The 21,482-nt window shown below is 51.7% G+C and overlaps 9 protein-coding genes across 9 annotated transcripts; 6 read left to right on the top strand and 3 right to left on the bottom strand.

Annotated features, from left to right (window-relative positions):
- Positions 1-8: 8 nt before the first annotated feature.
- AA0111_g924 (hypothetical protein) lies at positions 9-1,361 on the top strand (the record flags this gene model as incomplete). The annotated part of the gene is made up of 1 exon (XM_028655776.1): positions 9-1,361. One exon carries the CDS (start codon positions 9-11, stop codon positions 1,359-1,361), a length of 1,353 nt encoding a protein of 450 aa, XP_028511130.1.
- Positions 1,362-1,793: 432 nt separating this feature from the next.
- Positions 1,794-2,720, bottom strand: AA0111_g923 (hypothetical protein; the record flags this gene model as incomplete). The annotated part of the gene is made up of 1 exon (XM_028655765.1): positions 1,794-2,720. One exon carries the CDS (start codon positions 2,718-2,720, stop codon positions 1,794-1,796), a length of 927 nt encoding a protein of 308 aa, XP_028511133.1.
- Positions 2,721-5,226: 2,506 nt separating this feature from the next.
- On the top strand, positions 5,227-7,311 carry AA0111_g922 (hypothetical protein; the record flags this gene model as incomplete). The annotated part of the gene is made up of 1 exon (XM_028655754.1): positions 5,227-7,311. One exon carries the CDS (start codon positions 5,227-5,229, stop codon positions 7,309-7,311), a length of 2,085 nt encoding a protein of 694 aa, XP_028511132.1.
- Positions 7,312-8,944: 1,633 nt separating this feature from the next.
- Positions 8,945-11,437, top strand: AA0111_g921 (hypothetical protein; the record flags this gene model as incomplete). The annotated part of the gene is made up of 5 exons (XM_028655743.1): positions 8,945-8,959; positions 9,073-9,295; positions 9,353-9,434; positions 9,486-10,985; positions 11,050-11,437. 5 exons carry the CDS (start codon positions 8,945-8,947, stop codon positions 11,435-11,437), a joined length of 2,208 nt encoding a protein of 735 aa, XP_028511134.1.
- A 251-nt stretch (positions 11,438-11,688) lies between these two features.
- Positions 11,689-14,074, bottom strand: AA0111_g920 (hypothetical protein; the record flags this gene model as incomplete). The annotated part of the gene is made up of 3 exons (XM_028655732.1): positions 11,689-12,432; positions 12,540-13,615; positions 13,663-14,074. 3 exons carry the CDS (start codon positions 14,072-14,074, stop codon positions 11,689-11,691), a joined length of 2,232 nt encoding a protein of 743 aa, XP_028511184.1.
- Positions 14,075-14,403: 329 nt separating this feature from the next.
- AA0111_g919 (hypothetical protein) lies at positions 14,404-16,992 on the top strand (the record flags this gene model as incomplete). The annotated part of the gene is made up of 1 exon (XM_028655720.1): positions 14,404-16,992. One exon carries the CDS (start codon positions 14,404-14,406, stop codon positions 16,990-16,992), a length of 2,589 nt encoding a protein of 862 aa, XP_028511411.1.
- Positions 16,993-17,094: 102 nt separating this feature from the next.
- Positions 17,095-17,898, bottom strand: AA0111_g918 (hypothetical protein; the record flags this gene model as incomplete). Its single annotated transcript, XM_028655709.1, has 1 exon — positions 17,095-17,898. The coding sequence occupies one exon, from the start codon at positions 17,896-17,898 to the stop codon at positions 17,095-17,097; it is 804 nt and encodes a 267-aa protein (XP_028511412.1).
- Positions 17,899-18,588: 690 nt separating this feature from the next.
- AA0111_g917 (hypothetical protein) lies at positions 18,589-19,896 on the top strand (the record flags this gene model as incomplete). The annotated part of the gene is made up of 1 exon (XM_028655698.1): positions 18,589-19,896. One exon carries the CDS (start codon positions 18,589-18,591, stop codon positions 19,894-19,896), a length of 1,308 nt encoding a protein of 435 aa, XP_028511417.1.
- Positions 19,897-20,735: 839 nt separating this feature from the next.
- AA0111_g916 (hypothetical protein) lies at positions 20,736-21,410 on the top strand (the record flags this gene model as incomplete). The annotated part of the gene is made up of 2 exons (XM_028655687.1): positions 20,736-20,751; positions 20,908-21,410. 2 exons carry the CDS (start codon positions 20,736-20,738, stop codon positions 21,408-21,410), a joined length of 519 nt encoding a protein of 172 aa, XP_028511418.1.
- Positions 21,411-21,482: the final 72 nt, after the last annotated feature.

Genomic DNA, 21,482 nt, shown 5'->3' with positions numbered 1-21,482 from the left:
CAGTCAACATGACGGTATCAGTCGACAACCCACCACCACAGTCCAAGACCAGCCGGCCACGATGGATGCTCCACGTCCAGGCGCAGTTCTGGCGCGTCCTTATGGGCATCGGTATGATGCTCCATCGTCTTGCCCGACCACGACCACCCAAGCCTGCCTTCCATAGAGACATCGATGCTACCGTCTCGCCTTTGAAAGGCAAATTTCGCCTCAATTTCTACGTGCCCAAAGAATACAAGAAGCATAAGAAGCTGAAGGGTACTAAGAGATACCCTGTTGTTATCAACTTCCATGGAGGCGGTTTCGTTCTGGGCACCGCGCACGACGATGCGCGCTGGTGTGGAGTTGTCGTCGACGAGGTCGGAGCCGTCGTCGTCAGCGTCGATTATCGTCTTGCGCCAGAGAACCCGTTCCCTACAGCCGTCGAGGATGGTGCCGATGCAGTGCTCTGGCTGGCACAACATGCCGACGAATTGATGCTCGATGCCGATCGCTTCGCTATATCGGGCTTCTCCTCGGGAGGAAACATGAGCTTTACCGTTCCCCTGTGTCTGCAGGGCGAGCTCTTCGATCGAACTACGTCTGGCGCCAAGATCATCGATGACCGCGCCGGTAACGTTCCCAATGCTGGCCTCCAGCCTCCTCCCACCTTCGGCCAGAACCTCACACCCAACGGCTCTCGTGTCCCACTCGTGCGCCAGAAGTCTCGCCTCGATCGTATTGCTATGCTCCGCCAGACAGGCGCGTCCTCGCTATCCCTCATATCCTCCTACAAAGACACCTCTGGAGTGTCAGTCATGACAGAGGCGTCCAACACTGTTCTCAAGATAAGAGGCATAGTATCCTTCTATCCACCTACCGACTACACACAAACGCGCGCGCAGCGTCGAGAGACCTGCTCAAGGGTTGACCAGAACCTTCCCGCTGTCTTTACTGATCTCTTCGATGATTCCTACCTCCAGCCACCCTCGCTCGATCTTGCACACCCATGGCTTAGCCCCGGCATGGCGCCAAAGCACATGCTCGAGGCCCTTCCTGACGACATCGTCCTCTTCTGCTGTGAATGGGACATGCTTCTCGCTGAAGGTGAACGATTCCGTGACCGTCTACAAAAGGATCTTGGAAAGCGCGTACATTATCACTGTGTGCCTGGCGTGCCGCATGGCTGGGACAAGGCCCCTAACCCTCTCAGGGAGAGCCCCGGTGCTCGGCAGCAATATATGGTAGCGTGCAAGGAGCTGAAGCGTATGTTTGACATTGAGGACGATGAGGAAGATACTCATCAAAACTTGCCATGTAAGCAATATCATAAGAGTGTGGATTTGGGCAGGGCGGGTCAGCAGGCGCAGGCTCGAGTGTAAGCTGTGACGTATGCTATCTAGTTTTTTGGTTATGAATTTTCAAATCTCACATCAGCGGCGTTTGATAGGTTTTTGACAGTGAGCGAGTTTAGCATTTGTATGGATGCATGTCTTTTTTATAACCACGTCTTCGGTGCAGGGTTTGTTCCAAGTCTCTGAGTCCAGTATGACGTTGCTCTTCCGTGAGATGTTTGGGACGCTTCACGTGTGTGTGGTCGCTATCGTTCCTAGGTACTAAATCAATTCGTTTCACTCTGATATTCAGCAAATGAAGCAGAAACCATGTTCCGTTATTATTACTCTATAAACATGGCGTTGACGTTTCATTGAATGACAAACAATATTCGCCATCCCTCTGTATTAGTACAAGTCGGTATCTCAAAACGCGCTAAACTAATGATTCTTGCTGAGACGGTTAAACAAACATTTCAACTAATACCCATGCTTTGCAAACTCCTTCTCGGTCCATTCCCATAGCTCATTCGCAAGTTTATCGTTCTTCAGTATCGCCTGCGTGTACTCCTTACCATTCCCTGCTGGGGTGTAGAAAGCACCATTCTTAACCTGGTTCTTCGGTGCGGTACTGGACCACAACTGCATCTTCGCACCGTCGGGGACACTGGTCATAAAGGGGCCAGATAAGACAGAAAGCACCGCTCCTAGCATAGGCCTCCTTTCCTTGAAGTGGTCCCAGATACCCGTGTTGACGACACCCGGATGTAGAGCGATTGATGTGATGTTGGGATATTTCTGAGAGCAAAGCTTGCTGAAGTAGTAGTTTGCTAGTTTTGATTGGCCGTAGCGAGCTACGGTGCTTATCTCTTCAGCGGGTGTCGTGAGCGTGGGAAATGAGATTCCCTCTTTAGGTGCTTGTTTGAAGAGTTCAGAGCTGAGGTTGATGATGCGGACGTCGCTGTTTGGTTGCTCGGCGGTTTGCTGAAGCAGTGGAAGGAGAAGCTTGGTGAAGAGAGTTGGTCCCATGTAGTTGCTGCCGAATTGGACCTCGTAGCCATCGCTGGTTAGACCTGCAGGGTTGGCACTTGTTCCGGCGTTGTTCATAAGGATGTCGATTCGGTTGTTCTCAGACAGGATGCGATCGGCGGCTTGCTTGACGGACGCGAAAGATGCCATGTCCAGCTCAAGGTAGTGCATCTTTCCCTTTGCTGAAGGGACTAATTTCTCAATCTCCTCGATTGCTGCATTGCCTCGCTTGCTTGTTCGGGCTGCGAGATACACTTTATCTGGGTTGTGCTTGACGAGTTGGAGGACGCTCTCTTTGCCGAGACCACTGCTGCCGCCTGTCACGATAATTGTCTTTCCCGACAGATCGGGTATCTCTTTCTCGGGATTGAAATGCATGTTCAGGATGTTGTGGTCGATGGATACGATATTCTGATGTACTGCAGCGTCTTATTTGGAGAAGAAAGAGGGAAAGAAAGGGATGCTTTGGTGGTAGCTAGTAAGTTGTGTGGAGTGGTGTATCGTGAGGTCTAATAGGATCCTTGAAGAACGATGACTGAGTGTGTAGATTGGTTGTTGATAAGTACTGGTAATTGAGTGGTATATTCAAGAGATGAATCTGAAAGTGGTGTTAACCTTATATACCTGCTTTGGAAGATGACAACGGTAGACGCCGCTGTCAATACATCACGGATCTCGTCCGAAGATTGGCAATTAGAATCTGAACTGACAAGTCTGGTTGTTTCTAGGACAAAGAGTCACAAGAGAAGCCCGATTGGCGGTCTTGCCGATCTGTCTTTAGACTTTCGGCAAGACTCGTGGCCGCCCGGGCGAAGGTGTCCCCGCCATTCTTCTCTCCACACTCTTGATCGTCGTTCGCTATGTATTTTATGGCCAGCATACAATCGAGGCATGCGGTTGCTCGAAGGCTCACCGGTACCTACCCTTCCATCGGTTGAGAGGCGAATTGTAATAACGCGTCAACCCAGCTATGAGGCCAAGTTGTGACCGGAACAACACAGAGTACTAAAGTTTCTCACATTACCTGTTGCTTGGGCGTAACCCTCCCTCAAGCCGCGAAATGCATGCAAACTTCGAAAAGATTACTGAACACATTCTCTTATGGGCTTCTTCGGAGTCTCCGCCGTTCTCTCCCAATCCCGCACGGACGCTTTCTGAGCTTCTCGATTAGTGAACACCTTCGCCGACTCTGGACGATATGATGATAAGTATTGCAGAACCTCGCTGATCAATCAAGCTATACGTAGGAAAATAGGTAGAACCATTTTGGACGAATGACCCACCTGTGCTACTACATTCTGAACAGCAAGCGTTCCGTTAACCTGCTTTCCCGCGCCACCGTACTCGAACAAACCGCAGACGTAGCGCCTGCGACACTCCTTGCAGAGTGCGACGATAACCACAAGATACACAGCACAAAATCGCTATGAGAGGCTCGGGCGATGCAAGGAAATGAGAAGAAACGAGCACGCGTGTTGTGCAGTACATAAGAAAAAAAAAGCGACCAACAGCAAGAGCTGAATGTGACCTCGAGTCCGTTCTGAGCTTCGCATATGCTGCCACACGGTGTTCAGGATGACGAGAAGAGATATTGCTGATCAGGGTATCAGGTTCGCGATGCCAGCCTGAGACGGGTTTCTCCAAAGAAGAGGGCCGCTTCTCTCAACATTGGAAGGCTGTCCAGGCTAGTATATGGGTCGCTAATATACCTCGCAGGATTTTGCATTTGACACGCATCTTCGTGTGCACTCGGACATAGTGCGACGGCCAGCATCAAGTTGTGCTTGAGATGTTCGAGAACAGTCGTTCGATTAGTTGCATGGTGAGCATGCGAAGCAACGTATCGGCACGCCCCGCGAGCAGGCTGTGGGGTTATGGCAAGCAAGATGCTTATACTCGCCTTCGGCATATCCTCTGGATTGAGCATACACAGGTGGGATGCGTTTTGCATGTACGGGGAATTAGCCGCCTACACAACATCGCGTAAGTGCCTGAGGCCAGGCCATTAGGTCTCGTTTCAATTTTTCGTCGCGCGTATACATGCCTGCCTCTGATTAGGAAGGCGGCGAGACCTCGCGCGCAATCTCTGGGTATTTCCGAAACGTCGCGCCGTTATCCATGGTGTGTTGGGGCCTCATTTCCCGTCGATCATAGGCGGGCGAGCACTTGCTGCTTCAGCGCAACCAAGTGCCGCCATACTTGCTATTATACTTGTGTCTCTCAGCTCTCGTATCGCAAGAATAGATCTGAGCTCTCTTGTCTCGTAGCACATTGAGTTGTGGGCAGCCTTGACTGCTTGACAATCTTACCACAGCCAGTGATGTCGGTCAGATCGTCTTGGCGGCGGATCGCGAAATTGCTCCTCGGCCCAGCGTCATCTTGAAACCAGGCTTGTGTTTATCCACAACTTCTTAGCCCTGCAGCATTTGTCGCTTGTTCCCCCGGCATCGTCACCCTGCAAAGACACTTACGAGGTAATCCCGTCAACGGCCATGGGTAATGTTGGCGCGACAAGCCGGGGAGCCAATCGAATTCGCCCGTCTCACACAATATGCATTGCCCTGACCCTGGTCTCGTGACGGGTTCTCGACGCTGCAATTTCTCTCAGACGCGCGAAAGTGGATTGATGATTGCCGCTGGTATGATGACAGCGAAGTGTGGAGGCGCCAGGTTCGTTTCCTGGCGGACCGGTGGTGATACTTGCGCAAATCCCGCCGTTCTTTGAGTCTCTTCTTCTTTCAACCTTCCCACGACTGTGTCGCGGCCTGTTCTATCTTTCTGGCTCAGTAGAGCCGTCCATTCCTTTACGTCTGCGCTCATATCTTCTAGTCTTTCCTTCAACCTCAATTTACTTTCCGATACTCTAACGAACTTGAAACCCAAGATGCCCGGGATGCTTACAAGGTCGAAATCGCTGAGGTTTCTGAGAAACAATCGCAGGGAGGCCACGGAGCAAGACAATGGGGACTCAATGCCGCCCGTTAAGGGTCCTCAAACAGACTTTGACAAATACAAGGGAACAACTTCTGATTCGAGGACTGAGGGAAATCTAGGAGTTCCGGATACGGCAAAGCGACCAAGCACATCAGGCGGACCTGGTGAGCGTCTACCCATGTTCCATAAGAAAACAAATCCTGTAGCATCGATCTATTCTCAGGATCATATCCACTCCTTTCAATCGCCTACCACTTCCACAACTGTACTCTACAGCCCGGACGCCACGAAAGAGCAGGGAGTCATTGGAATCGCTCTTGGTTCGCCTACCTCAAGCTCACACTGGAAAGCGGCATCTCAGGTGGCGATATCAACAGTAGATCCCAAGTTTCCCGATTCTTCAATGGCGATGTTAAGCCAACCCAACGATTCCTCAGTTTCCTTGGCCAGCCGCCCGGAAGCACCAAAATCTAAACTCAGTCGATGGAAGTCGTTATTCCGTAAAGCGCCTCCACCTCCAGTGGAAAAGCCCTCATTCTATCAGCTGGCGCAGACCGTTGCTGCAGCACCTCGAGCAGACAGCCACCATGATGACGAAGTACTCGAACCTCAGGCACCTCAGGCATCTCAACCGGAGGAAATGGAGAGGGAGAAACTGCGAAGTGTGTCCCCGCCTACCTATCGACCCAACATCCGAGCATCACGCAAGTGGTCACCTGGGGAGTTTGTTCCGCCTCAATCGCCACCAGAGACGTCTGCGACAAGGGAACGGGCATTAACGCTCGGAAGTGTCCCATCACATGGACCTAAACAGTCCATTCAACGAGCTTTTACAACACCGGATCTAGGAGCACGAGACATTTTAGTCGACGCCCCCCCACCTGTGCCAAAGGTTGAAGTGTCGAAAACAGGTCCCACCACGTCTGTAGACGACGGGGGGCCTCTTCTTGATGTCAGTCTTCCAGACATAACGATGGAGAGATACAGTGTTATGTTCGGAAATCTTTTGCAGTCAGACCCGAGCCGGTCATCGCTCTTGGCACGGCGACAAGGCAATGCTGAGAAGGTCAAGCCACTGCAGGAGCTGTCCGCAAAGGTGTGTACTCACAGCTTGAGCTACGTTGGATGTCAGCTAATAGCACAGCAGGGCAATGAAAACGACGAAAGTCCTGTAGATTACAGCCTTCACCGCAGTGTAACATCGCCCACTCCAGTGTCTGGTTCACCCCGACTCTCGCTGTTCCCTTCCACCAACTCAAACCGCGCACCATCACCTCTTTCCGGATCGATCATGAACCGCAGCAGGAAGGATCTCAAGCGATCTAAAACAATGCCTACGAAGTCTCCACTTCAGCAAACCTTCGCCCAAGATGCAGAGACTCCGACGGTACATATTGATTCTACAAAACTGAAGCCTGCCGCATCTCCGTACCTGAAGCCATCATTGACCCCTACTTCGATCCGCAGCTTCGAATCCGAGGCCGAATCAATCACGATTATAGTTGCTCAGGCATCACCTGGTCATTCCAAACCCATCAAGTTACGCCTCGATGAGCGAGAGCCCGAGTGGGAGATTTGCTCCAAGCCTGGCAAGACTGCAAGAAGCGAGAACCTTATGGTCAACAGTGTGTCAGATTCCCTACTCTCCCGCTCTCCTTCGCAGAAGCAGCCAAGAGTCACAAAACTCAGTGCGCTCTCATCACACCCGGCTTCAGCTCCCCTCGACGCACCTTCGCCTCTACAACGATTGCAAAGTTTGTCAACTCCGCCACATTCGGCCAGCAGACTTGGTGAGAAGCGTGCAGAGATTCAAGCGAGAAGAAGGGAAGGAAGGACGGAAGAAGTCGCTACGGCGAAAGCCATGGTCGGCGTTGCGAGGAGTGTATCTGTCAGCAGAGCAAACAGCCCGAGAGCTGTGGTTCGTACCATGACAAGTCCGCATGAGGATCGTGTTGTGGATCGATTGGCTCTGACCCCTACGATGGTGGAAGTCAGGAACCGAAAGAGCCAGAGAGTGCAACTTGAGGATGCTTAGACTTCTTGTCTTTCTTCGCTTCTAAAACTCTTCTTTAACCCCATTTTTTTCCTATGTCTGTCGATGTTGACTCGCGTTTCCAGCGATCAGGACTTGGTGTTCCTCTGGCGTTACGCGCTGACACAGCTCGAGTTGCACATGCACTCGCCTGTCATTTTGATTCATGCGGTGTGTTTCTTGTAAGCGGGGGTCGTTCTGGTTGCATTCTCTAGGAGATCCTTGGGCTTCCTTATGTGCATATATATAGGGATAGGAATGATCCAAAACGTACTGCTGGTCGGTTTGAAGGAGTTAGATGGGAAAGAATGGTGTTAGGCGGAAAATGGTATGCCACTGAAAGGCCTCCAGGCTTCTGAATGATACTTTGTGACTTACACCAATACGTTCATTGCTACTGCGTCGCTTACTGCAGCTTGTGAGCTCCAGGCTACTGCCTAAGGCTGTGCAGTCGAAATCCGAAATCCGGGGATGGGGCCAACCGGTGAACCCCACGGATGAGCGGCATGCCTTTGTCTGGAAAGATTTTTCATATTTACATAGGTGTACTCCTTGTGGGCACGTTTCGGTGTCGAGTGCATCAGGTTGAGAGACAAGCTTCGCTATACACAGATCATGGCCGTAACTCGTGTCGGACTCTCGGTAGGGCACATGGGCGGCGTGGTGGCTATGGCGCGAACGACCCCGCTCGCGATGTCCCGCGACTGCGCGACAGGCGAGAAGGCGCATTCTCATCTCCTGGCGCTCATCCATACCAAGCTTCAATAGGAATCATCAAGCTCCAGCCTTTTGCCTCCGAGACTTGGAATTCATGTGCAGCATTATGTTCGTTCCATACAAAGATAGCTTTTAGGCGACTGCCAGGGGCGCGGGCTATCGTCCAGCTCCACCTCCTTGCTAGCAAACTTCAAGCCTCCACCGATACGATAAGCAATCCTACTGGCAGCACAGTACATCTATCTGTACTAGTCGAAAGTGTGATTGCAAGAAAGCCACTGGCCAAGTCTTTCCCGCTTCGTGATACAGTATGCCATTCGCTTTCAGGTTAGACGACACCACATAGCCCGCCTGGCGCTACAGCCACAGTTCCTTTATTGGAGAGACCTCCCCAGATAGCACAGTGAGCGCTGCACCTCGGTCAAGCAATACTGTCGCCTGCTGTTGGCTCACCAAGGGCTTAGCCTAATGTATACAGCGGTCGCATGCCATCCGTTCCGGCTCGAGTGAGGCTGAGTACCAATGGCATGGAACCCTCTCCAACCTTCCAAGCAACTTCCCTCATCGCTTTACAATCATTTCACTTTATTCCGGCGTCAGTGTCTTTTCCCTAGACAGGATAATCACGCGCGACGGCTCGACACCTAGCTCTGCTTGCCCTCGCGCGAATCAAGCAAGGACCATAGAAGGCTTACCACCATACACGACTGGACGTCCTCTCAGGCTTAGTGAACCTGATCTTCGAGAGTCCACTGGGACCGCCAACTTGAGAACCGTTGGATCTTAGCTCTTTTTCATTCGACATATAGCAATACCGATCCGAGGCTACGCGCCAATGGTATTGATACGAGCTGGATGCGCTGTCTAGCCAATCCACAAAGTTCAGCGACTGTAGCAGCGAGAAACAAGCGTTTACAGGATGTCCGGTCTTGAGGTAAGTTGCTATCTTGCGTCCTAGACATCATTCTGGAGCTCTGTATATACCCTCCCTAGTTTCTGGAATGGGCACGCGACCTCACCTTTTGGCTATTACTTACTATTATCTAGATTGTCGCAGCTGTTTCTGCTGTCGTATCAGCCTTCCATGGTGGATCAGAGCTGCTCAAACTTGTCAAGCAGAAACGCCGCGCTCGCAAAGCCCGCGATCAAGCTCAACAAGAATGGCAAGAAGAGCAACTGCAAGCTTCTTTGTTGGCAGGGGAGCAACAGATTGACCTAAGGTGGAAACAAGATCAGAGAGAGTTAGGCGACTATGTTCGCGTAGGAGACGGTGAGTTTTATGATAGAAGTTCTTCCGGTAGATTTCAGAGCTGATGTCTGCGCACAGATACCGCTCGAGAGCGCCTCTACCATATAGGATTCATGCTACAGGCTCAGATCATCAATAGCTTACAGCAAGCTGCTACAAAGTAAGTAGTCCGACAACTCATATCAGCACAATACTTACTTTTAATGTCTAGCGGGGTCTTGCCTCTCAATTTACATGTCTTACACGAAGCCTCGATCACGAAACGGACAGAGACGTTAACGACATTGGACGAATTGAAACAGAGGATATACATAGCAAGGCCTATGGTGCGGCAATTGTGGCCGCTTGGGGAAGATCATACGGGTGCATCCGTGCGGACCGCACAAGTGCATGATTACGGCAGGATCCACTCGCTATCGGACAATTATCCTACCACAAGCTTCTTACCACACATGGATCCTGGAGATACAGGATATACTTTGGCCGACTATTGCGGGAGCAAGACTACTAGAGATACGTCTAGCGGCTCTCGATCGGCCTACACACCTGCACAAACTGCAGATCCAAATTTCAGTTTAGCTTTGGATGGACTCCGCCCTGGAGACCGTGCATCTATTCTGAGAGACATTCAACATATAATAAGCTCTTACCAAGGACTGGGTATTGAGAACGAACAAAGACCACCAGAAGGCCATGCGCATAGCGGAGGTCATCCTGCCCGACGCGATACCCTGACCATGCTCAATGACAGAGAATTCTATGACGAAGCAATGAAAGAGAAGGACCGAAGCGTACCCCGACGTCCCCATGGCCCGTTACTTAACCAATCCTCACAGATAAACAATCAGTATCCCCAGACACAAACGCAAACGCTGCATCCTCGATGGTCAGATGCCTCTAGCTCAGCGCAGTCGAATGCGGCTTCTCTCGGTCGCAACAGCTCTAATTCATCGCAAGGTGACCATGTCCGTCCTCCAGTGTCATCATACGATCAACACGATGAGATCTATAAAAGTCCACCGTATACCTCTCCCTACGCAACTGCAGAAGACAGATATACACCCTCGCCTATCGCACCACTGGCACCCTTACGTCCTCAAACTAATGCGCCATCGACTAGTTCTCCCAAGAATGACGTGAGTGCACCAACAAGTATGCCATGGCCCCACCAGGATTCTCCCCCTCCGCTGCAGTCTATGTCACCAGTACAATATAACCCAATACAGCCATACAGTGTGCCAATTGAAAAGGACGCTGTGGAAATTAGTAAATCAACGCATCCTCAGTATTACGTGACGCCTCCAACAGAACGTGGTACATCCAGTTTACGCAGTAACAGCGATTGCCAAACTACTGCGTACGTTCCCCCAACTGTAGCTTCTCCTTCTTCGGTGCTAGGGTCTACAGCTGTCTTCCGCCCTCGACACGCCAGCATCACGCCCTCTGTCGCTTCGACCGACAGTAGTAGCTCTGCCCCGATCGGTATCCTTCCAGGTCACCGTATGCGCAGCAGCATCAGATCCGATACTATACAGGGCGGACCTGCAGGCGGAGAAAGAATGATGAACGGGCGCCCGAATAAGGATAACGATTACTGGGGGTTTTGTAAAGGTGCCTGGGCTGTAAGAGAGGACCCTAAGAAGGGCATCAGCGTTCGTACCCAGCCCTTGGGTTACTATAATACGAGACAAATCTGGGGCTGCAAGTCATGGTAGGTTGTGACTGTACGAAATGCATGTAAGACATACACTGACTTGGGACTTCTACATCTGCAGCACGTTCACAGGCGACGTCTTCACTGCACCGCATCCCACCAAGAAGAACAAGACTGTCGAAATTGTCGATCCGCGAGTCAAGATCTCGATGTCGGGAATACGCTATCGATGGATATTTCTCGCTAAATCCCACGTCAAGAAGAAAGCATCAGACCCTACCTCGAACGACGACAACTTTGGCTGCGTACTTTGCCTGGCACAGGACAAGGTAACGGGGGTTTATGGCGGAGTGGAAACACTCATGAATCATATCGCGCTGACGCATGTGGCGGACATGAGCGAGCAGACACGGAAGAAAGTCAACTGTATCTTGGGCAGAGTGGCAAAGTGTGATGAGGAGTTCGACATCAACATACCAATTTTTAAAGAGACGGAGCTTGCCGGTTGAGCGAAGACAATCAGCCTTGAATCTTGGTGCAGAGGAGAGGACGGCGTCGCGGATCTGTTTCACAATACCCTTGCTTGATTGTGTTATAATGTAACTCGAAAGTATCAGCTGTGTCCTGTATTGATATACTATAGAAGCAAAACACTGCGAAGCCCTCTGGGGTACAGTTTGGACAAAATACGTTGGCCCAAAAAGCCTGATCCACACGGGTAGATAATGCATTGTCAGGTGAACCCGATGACACCGTCGATCTAGTCCTCTGATAACGACTTGCCTGGCCGCCAGTTCTTATACCGTTCTGCTTCCGCTGCAATGGTATGTGGAACATGCTGCTGTAGCGCCTGCTCAAAGTGCCGCATATGCACTTTTGCCTCACGGCTCGGATCCTCTGTATACTCTGTAATCGCCAACTCGATAGCAACAGCGCACAACCCACTGAGATCTGCTCCACTGCTCCCTTCAGTCCTCTTAGCAACAACATCTAGATCAACGTCTTCTGCGAGCGGCCTCTTTCGCGTGTGAATCTGCAGGATCTGCTTTCGCGCTTCCTCGGTTGGGAGGCCGATGTGAATATGCGCATCAAAACGGCCAGTACGGATGAGCGCCGAGTCAAGAATGTCAGGCCGATTGGTAGCACCAATGATGAAAACATCCTTCAGTGCCTCGATACCATCCATTTCGTTTAGTAGCGTTGTAACGACGTTCAGGCCGCTATCCTGCGTCTTCTCACGAGATTTACCGATGGAGTCGATTTCGTCGAAGAAGATGATGCAGGGTTTCGCTGCACGCGCTCTGCGGAACACGTCGCGAATAGCTCGCTCAGATTCGCCAACATACATCTTGATGAGTTCGGAGCCTTTTACTGCAAGAAAGTTTTGTTTGCTCTCTGTTGCGACGGCTTGCGCGATCAAAGTCTTTGCGCAACCAGGTGGACCGTAGAGCAGGACACCTTTGCGAGACTGAGGCCCACCAAATTTGATGTCGAGGTCAGGATACTAGAAAGGTTGTTAGTATTGTGAACAGATTGCAGATATCGATGAAAGCGTAGGACACCATGTACAAGGCGTTGCGACATGCGAGAATATGCGTAGTTGGAGCTCACCTTGAAAGGACGAATAGTGATGGCTTCAAGCACGGCCCGGACATGATCCAAACCAGCTATATCTGTCCATCTGACCTTTGGAACTTCGAGAATGCTGTCCTTCAATACCGTCGGTTGTACCTCGCCAAATACAGCATCAAAGTCCTCTTGACGCACGTAGTCTGTCTGCTCGAGTTTCTCGCCAAATGTGGTTTTCTCCTCTTCGCTTATCGACTCGTCTATCTGCTGTTCTCGTTGGTCTCTTGCGAGAAGACATAAATCGTGAATGTCGCGCCCGACGAAGCCATGGGTGCGTTCGGCTAGTGCCGTGAAGTCAAGGTCACCAAGTCTGCTAGTAGTGCCCAAGATCTGTTGTAGAATATCTTCTCTCTGCTTAGCATTAGGTGGAAAGAGTTCGAGCTTTGTCTTAAAAGCTGACGGTGACCGAAGACTAGTATCAATGTCGTATATGCTCCGTGCTGCTGCCGCGACAACTACTTGGCTGCCACCCAACTTTGCTAGCTCGGTCCGCAGTTTGTTCACAAGTGCATCAGCCTTGTCGAGGAACCTATCAAGATTGTCCATGAGGATCAAGCTTGGTTGGTTTTCACGAGCGTCCTCAAAAGCTTCGGATATTGCCTTTGCTTGTGCCTTTGGTTGCGTATCCGGATCTACGCGGTACACTTCCTGCCATGGACATTCCGCTAGTCGCTCGAGTAGAAGACTTTTGCCAGTTCCCTCAGGGCCATGTAGTAGGAAAGAAGTAGGTCCACACAGGCGTAGGTCTCGTTGGTGAGGTAGGGTTTTCGTGAGATAAGAGAGGCGTTTATTTATGGTAGCGAAGTGGCTAGAGAGGCCGCCAATCCCGTCGAACCTTACTTGAAAGTTTTGTGTAGGAGCTCTCGGTGCTTGCTGAATGGGAACGCCACCAGTGGTGGTGACTTGAGTGATGAGCTCATCGAAATACACTGCGTGCTTTTCAGTCGGATGTGGGTCAATGTTTTGCACAGTGACGCGCATCTTGTGGCTCTTCTGCTTGAAGCTTTTCTGCTGGACTGGGAAGCTGCATCCTGGGAGAATAATGTCGGAGTCAACTGCTACGGGAAGGTTAGAACTGCTAGTCAGGAAGTACCCGTTGACCTACCTAAAGTATGTCGCAGCCAGTACAGAAGTTGTTCATTTGAGCTGAATTTGGCGATCTGATTTTGAGCATCCGCAAGATCGATCTCTATGGATTTGAGAGGCTTCCAGGAGTCGACCTTATCGATGAAAACAGGGTCGTTGAGAGAAAGATTGTATTGCTCTCGCAGAAGATCAGTCACCTTGGCAATGGGCTTGTTTCCAGGGTTCGTCTGAGAGGCTAGCCAAGCTACTCCGTGACCTTTGAAACCAGCAGCTGTGCTTAGTCGAATGCAGTCACCGTTGACAAGTCCCAGCGCTTTTAATTCTTTTTGCGATAGATGCACACGGAAAGCGCCACCCTCGAGCGCATTGCCGGGTATGCTAGGCGGATTACGCTCCAGCGGACGTAGAGTGTAGGACGTTGCTGGACTCATATTATCACTTCCTACTGCGGCGAGGGTGGGTGACGAAAATCTCAGAGATGGTTTGGTATATTGGCGTGACTCACGTCACGTGTTTGTGTGTGTGTCTCTCACGCTCAAGCCTCTGAGCAGTAGGTGGACCGAATTCAGCTCCACCAGTGTCTCCTAGCGTAGCACTTCCAGAATCTTTGCATGCTGCCCACTGTGGTGGAGAGTATTGGGGTGACTAAGCGAACCGAGGCACTAGGCCTAATGAACACGCTAGCGCGGCCTTGTTCCGAAGCTTTTGAGTATTGGGCTCGTAAGAGGGCAGCTTGCGATGTAACGAAGCTGCACAATTGATGCCACCGCCGCGCCTTCCCGGACATCTTCGGCCATGTCATCCCTCAGGGACCGCGTACCAGGTTCGCTGCGCCCACAGGAGGACCTACGCACAATCCTCGACCGTCGGCGATGAGTCCCCGCAAACCACGACTACGGACAGCCACGATGCGGAAAGGAAAAGTTGGTGGACTTCAGCTTTGAGCAGAATTGCACCATGGGACTCTCAGACATCATCTGCCGAACCACGGCCAGATTCGCAACCGCAACCGCAAGATACTCCTACCTCGTACTCAAGCGAAGCGAAAAAGGACCTGTCGGAAGAGCAAACTTCGGAAATTGGAGCTGGGCAGATCGCAAGAATAGTGGAATCGCCGGCGGAGCGTCAGCGAAGGATACTGCGTTCGGAAGCATGTACACACGGGAAACAGGCAGACAACACCGAGAGTCGAGATCAAGACTTCCTTCCAGTGAGGACGTCAAACACTCCTCCAGAGAAGTCATCAGATCAACCAGTCGTTCTGAGAAAAGTGTCGTCTTTTCCCGATACTCCCAAGAAGAGTGAATATACACGGGAGCAGCAAGCCACCATACAGAAAGTCCAACGGAAACAACCCCCAATAGCGATCAGCGAGGAGGACGTTGCTACAAGCCCTGAAACCAACGACATTGCGATCATACGACAACAGATTCAAGGCTTGTTTGAGCAAGTCAAAGCTTTGGAAGCCGCTCTGGAAGCTAAGACCGCGGTGGATCGGCAACCATCTTCGACTCGCCAGGAAAACCACACTTCATCCACGGAGCATGCACCGTTAGAGGGAAATGAGCAACAATCTGTGTCGACGCAGTCGCTATCAACAAGGAGACCATTGGCCATGGGTGGGGATTCCTCTCGTCATGCGCATACAGGAACTCGTTCCTCAAGGTCTCGTTCTGATACTCTTCCGCATAGTCTACGAGCTTGGCGTCATTCAGTTGTCACAGTAGGCAAGACCGCTACCCGGTTAGAGGCAATGCGTTCTCCTGCGGTAGCCCCTGTTGCCAGGCATGTTCGCAATCGCCTGCGTGTATTAGATGAAGTCGCAAAACTAGAGAATGATCTCAAGCTTAGAACTCTACTACGATCATGCTACAGAAACTGGGACCTTGTTCACGCAGAAGGGGCTGAGCCTAATCGCGATCATACAGAAGTCACGCTCAGGGCTCAGAGTAGCATCGTGTCAAACAACTTGGAGAAAAAGAGCGATAGTGAGAGATTGACGCGTCAGCTTCATACGCAGCCCCGTTCGATGAAGTCATCAAACCATATCAACACGACCACTGAGGATAGTATCCGAAAGAGCACGGTATTTCAGCAAACCTTGGGGACTGAGGACGAAGTACCGCCAGATCCAAGGCTGAGATTAGAGCGTTCTACAACTACTACGACCGATGTGCCTTCCAAACCAACACCCGATACATCTGAATTGAGCGAGCAATCGCTTCTTGAGGAGCTCTTCCCGGAAACGAGTAGTACTTCACAACCTCAGTCTGAGCCAAGAGACCGGTACCCAAAGCTCCACCTCCCCGATTCAACGCCTGTCGTTCGTCGAGAAAACTCCAGTCACACTCAGTCATTCAAAGAGCGAGTGGTTGAATCCTTGCATAAGCAAGGAGAGCAAGTCACTGTTCTCCAGCTCACAAATTGCAGCACTGAGTTAACGGAAGCCGATTTCCGTCGGATCATACCAAAGGGCAAGCACATTGAAGGTTGGCATCGAGACGATGACTTGTACAAGGTCGTACCTGGTCGCGACCCCTTGAGTCTGGAGCGCCTACCCTTTTACTACCTCCTCTTCAAGAGCGCAGAAGCAGCTCTTGCGTACCAGAAGAACGCTTCGCGGCTGCACAAATTGAGCGCCCTCCATCAACCTGCGAACATCTTTTCCGCCATTCCGCCACCTAAGGGGTTCATTGAAGAAGGCGAAGACATCACGGCCGCCATCTCATCCTACAACCTCTTACCTACACGCCACCCCATGAGCTTGAACGTTCTGATGCAGCCCTACAACCCTGCCCTACGCAACTTGGTTGAGAGAGGCGGCTACCAACCCATCGTACCCTCGGTCGACGCAAAGGGAAATCCAATTTGGAGGGTACTCATGCATATTGAAGGTTACGAGCCTACACCCTCGGACCTTTTCAAGATCTTCTCTCGCGACGCGTACAAGCACGGCATGATTCTTCCTCTCCGTAACGAATCACAAACGTCGATCCATCGTCTCCGCGACATGATCAACCTTAAGGTGTCGTCCAAGGCTGTCTCGTCGAGCCGTCCGCGCGCATACGGCACGTTTGATCAGTCGAGTTCTGATTCAGAGATGACGTATGATGATCCGGCGATCCAGAGCATGCTAGGTGGTGTAGATGAAGATAGCCCGAGTCAGCAGAACCAACTGGTCATGAATCGCGTCTACAATCGGTGGGTGCTGGATTTTGACGACGAGGATACTGCTCGGAGATGGAGTGTGCGGTGGCACCGTAGACTGCTGCCTGAATTGAGCCATACGAAGGGAGCGTGGAGAGACAGTGAAGAGGCTAGAATCTGCAACACTGAGCTCCTGTGGTGATGAAAATGTTGTACAATAGACTGTATATATAATGATGAGTTTTGCTCCCAAATCCAGCTCTCTGGCTGTCTGCGAAGTCGTTGGTGGTGGTAACACCGGGTATCATAATGTCACATCTCCCGCGGCCGCAGTCAGGAAGGCCGGACTCCAGTATTCATTCTCCCCAGCTTGTGTATCTACCCATACCAGACTGTCTGCCATGAGGTCTTCGACGACAGCATGGGCCCGAGGTCTCTCCCAGTTGAGATTCAGCTGCAGCATGGATACTGTGACGTAGCCGAGAACTTGTATGGCTTCGAGCACCGTGCTCTGGTCCGTGTTCAACTCTTTGGGCACGCTTCTTATCAAGCTTCTGTGTCCGATCTTCATGATGGAGAAGCACGAACCAAGCGGAGCGAGCGAGTCTACGGCGCGCTTGATGTCGTCATCGCTCACTTGCATGCTTCCACCGATGCGCTGTGATTTGGATATGCGTGCTTTGAGATCAGAGACGCTTATCAGCCCGCCGTTTTCTGATCTCGTGGCCCGACACTCCTCGACAATCAAGACGCCCAGGTTGAAGTAGAAGTCGTTCACGCTCCCGCCCAGCAGCTGTGCCCAGATGCTCTCGCCGCCTCCCCCGCTCGCCTTGCCATCTTTGCTGTCCCGGTGATACGACGATGCGAGGAAGTCAATGTTCAGCGCCGAGCACATGCGCGCGAACTCGGCGCGGAAAGCGGGGTTGGCGCGGATGTCCTTGGAGTGTGTGACGGCGAAGTTGTGGACGAGGGATTGGAAGACGGAGAGTTGGGTGGAGAGCGAGTCTGCATTGCGGGTGCGGAGCGTGGCGCCATGGGACGTGTAGTGGTGATTCTGTAGACCGCGTGAGGAGAGCGAGGAGAGCCCCGGAGCGCGGCGGCGGTCCATGGTCGTTGTCGTCGTTGTCGTCGTTGTCGTCGTGCGCGTGTTGGTGCTTGGTAGCTCCGACGAATGCAACCAAAACGTCGGCGTGATGCAGGGTCTGTTGAGAGATCCGCTTGCACGGTAAGAGCTACTGGTAGTCGGTCAGGTCGGATGGGCAGACGAGGCAGATGGCCAAGACGTCGCGCACGCAGATCGCATCTAGACAGCAAGATGCTTGTCACAGCAGCTTCTCGTCTAGGAACACCCATCAATCACACAGTTCCCTCCACCACAAGCGGAGTCGGGGGAGATCGTCATGCCGAGCCGAGCCTCATGCTAACTCAATGACGTATGGCGCCTTGCTCGGTGAGAAATCGGGCGCTCTTTTCCGGTACAGGGCATCAGATGGCCACACGTTACCTGATAGCTACTCATGCGACAACATAATCTTAAGCCCTGGGCGCGACGCCTGGACGCAAACTTCTTCTTTCCCTTCGCTTTCTCTTCGTCTGTACTTTGTTGACCCACGCCATTCATCGACTGGACCCTGGCCCAGAGCTAGGCTGCCGCGCTCACGTGTATTAATATTTTTGCGTCTTACCCTTTCTGGAATTTATGATACCCCATTTCTCACCTGCTCGAGTAGAGCTTTGCGAAAAACCTCTCCTCAAAATTCTACGACATTCCTGGTTCGAGGAGATCTTCCGCCCTAGGATGGACCCTTCGACAATCAACAACTGCGTACTACTGTTGAATCTGCCGCCAAAAGCACTTGCTGGCATCGACCTACTCTCCTTTACATCATCACCGCGTTTTCAGGGTGTCAAGAATGTTCCGCCTGGCCTGCATTTCGTCTTTACTGCAAGTGATAGCACCTTGTCTGTAAGACATGGCGCATGGTTCTATGTCACACCTGGTGTAGGCTCGCCACAAGTATTCGTCAAGAAGTGGGACCAGAGTGCCGAAGATCTGGTAGCCGAGACTTCGCAGACAGAAGTGTTGCGACACAAGGCAAATCTTGGAAGCATATGGAAAGACGGCTTGACACCATATCGCCAAAGTGTACAAGAGGGTGATTCTGGAGCTGAAGAAGGCTGGTTCGAGGAGTCTACAGACTGGAGCAAGCTTACATCACAAGTCACACCCACCATGCTATCGAGGATATGCGGGCTGAACCCCGACCACTGGAACTTGACATCCGCATCTTCTGCCACACAGGATCTGGATGACATACCGGGCCTAGAGACTAGCAATAGCATGCTACATCCAGAGAAAGAGCTTCGTTTCCTACCCATCGATCTCAAAAAGACCTGGAGAGAAGGCGCGACTGGAAGGGAACGCACAGAAGCTGCACAGGACCGATCCTGGTTCCTCGGTGATCTTATCGACAACCATTGCCAGGCAGGGGACTTACGGGGTCGAGAAAACGAGATTTTGGGCGAGTTGCAGTTTACTTTCCTCATGGTCTTGACACTGAACAACAACTCCTGTCTCGAACAATGGAAACGACTTCTGCGACTCTTACTCACTTGTCGCCAGGCAGTCAAACAGCGATCCCACCTGTTCCTCGACTTTTTGAAATGTCTAAGGATACAGCTTGGTCATTGTGCCGACATGGAGGGTGATTTGTTCGATATGAACGACGTAGGTGGGGGCTTCTTGAAGCCGCTCTTCGGTCAGTTCCGTAAAGCTCTCGACGACTTTGACGGAAAATGGAAAGCCGATTTGGTAGACGAACTGGACGATCTGCAGGATTATATGCAGAAAGAGTTTGGATGGCAACCAGAGGGCTCGTATCTGAAGCGCGGCATGTTGGAGTTGGAGGACGGCGAGCGGGTAGAGATGGAAGTCAACGGCGCAGATGCAGACGACGAGCTGGGCGACTATGCACCCACTATCGTAGACTTGACTCCTGAACAGCAAAAGCTGTTAAGCGGGAGCGATATCGGTCGCGCAGAGCATACAAATGGCGAAGAGTCAGAAGACGACATCGATTTGGATGACATGGATACGCGATACTGATGCATTAAGTAGACCGTGCATGACCGGTGAGATGGAAAAAGACACCGCAAACGCTCCGCGCACTCCATTTCGTCGAGCTTAGTGGACGCCAAATGCTGCACATGGTCTCAAATATAGGCGCCTGCAGGAACAGCCAGCCCCCAAACGCTAGTACATACATTTCTTGTATTCACGTGCTGATCGCTGTTGCAGACTGCACAGCCTTACGCCTAATATCGAATATCATCATACTTCAATCAGGTGTCTATTCTCGAGGATTGAAGTGATGTGGCCAAGCAGACGTGGCGAGAAAACATGCCGATGCCCGTTGCGGCGCAGCTAGTCAGCAAGGCGTTTTAATACGACTTTGCACAAAGACGAAGGTGGTGTAGATTTGGCCCCCAAGCTCTAGCACACCACCAAACTGGTTCGGGAAATTGCAGCCTTGGCTCGCTTTTCCCTGGCGCGCTATTGACACCCTTCCATCGCCAACGTCGCCAACGCCCGTCAACTTATCCCGAATGCAGGCAGCTGAGGCTGGAGGCGTGCATGTAATCATGCTACGTGTAGGAGCTTGGGACTGCTCATTGGCCTCGTTCACCAGCTAGGAGCCTTACGCGGAGACAAGGGCGACTGATCTTCACGCGAAATGAGGGCTGTGCTCGCGACACCCGGCCTTGAGCCCCCTTGGCTATGGACCCAAGCGATACGGAACGCCTTAATGCTTTGATAAAACCCACGACTATTCTTATATCTAGTGTACCGCTGTTCCAACACTACTCGACAACTCTGGCTGTTTTCTCACCACCGCAACACCCAGACTTAACATCCTACTGACTTTGACAATACAAACCTTCGCAATGGAGAAGCAAAATGGTAAGCAGTCGCCTTCCTTATGACATTGCGCTTCATCCTCACACAATTCAATGCATTCGAGTGAACTTGCATGATTGTTTGGAATAACCACGCCGCTCTCCAGCCTTTAATTTCCAAACCTTCAACACAATGGGTCTCTTGCTGACAGTTTCGAAGTACCTATGCAGCAATATCCTCAGTCACCAGACATGACCGGCCAACCACCTATCTATCATCAAGATCCAAACGCGCAACAATACCAACAGCAACCAGCCATGTACGCGCAACATCCTCAAGGCCAGCCTGCTGGCTCACCGCCACCCCAACACCCCCAAGGCGCATACATCCAGCCCGACCATGCTGGCGTTCAGCCCGGCATGCCTCCCCAGCAACAAAGCGGAGCCGTCTACCAGAACGCAACACCAATTGCAAGCCTAAACCGCGGTCCTGCGCCTGCAGATTGTCCCGCGTGCGGACAACGCGCCATGACCAACGTCGCGTTTGAGACGGGAAACACCACACACGCCTGGGCTCTCGGTCTGTGCTGTCTTTGCTGCTTAGGATGCATCCCCTACGTGATGAACTCGCTCAAGGACGTTCAGCACAAGTGTGGCCGCTGTGGTGTGCTGCTTGCGACTTGGCACCGCAGTGGAACCACTGAGGTACACATCCACTCTTAGGCAATGTGGGGATCGCACATAGTGGCATACACACACAGTTGAGAGGGGAAGGAGTTTTGAGATATTTGAAGG

Source organism: Alternaria arborescens, assembly GCF_004154835.1.
Source record: "Alternaria arborescens strain FERA 675 chromosome Unknown contig_2, whole genome shotgun sequence".
In the NCBI taxonomy this organism is placed as follows: Eukaryota; Fungi; Ascomycota; class Dothideomycetes; order Pleosporales; family Pleosporaceae; genus Alternaria; species Alternaria arborescens.
This window is presented reverse-complemented; position numbering and strand designations above follow the sequence as displayed.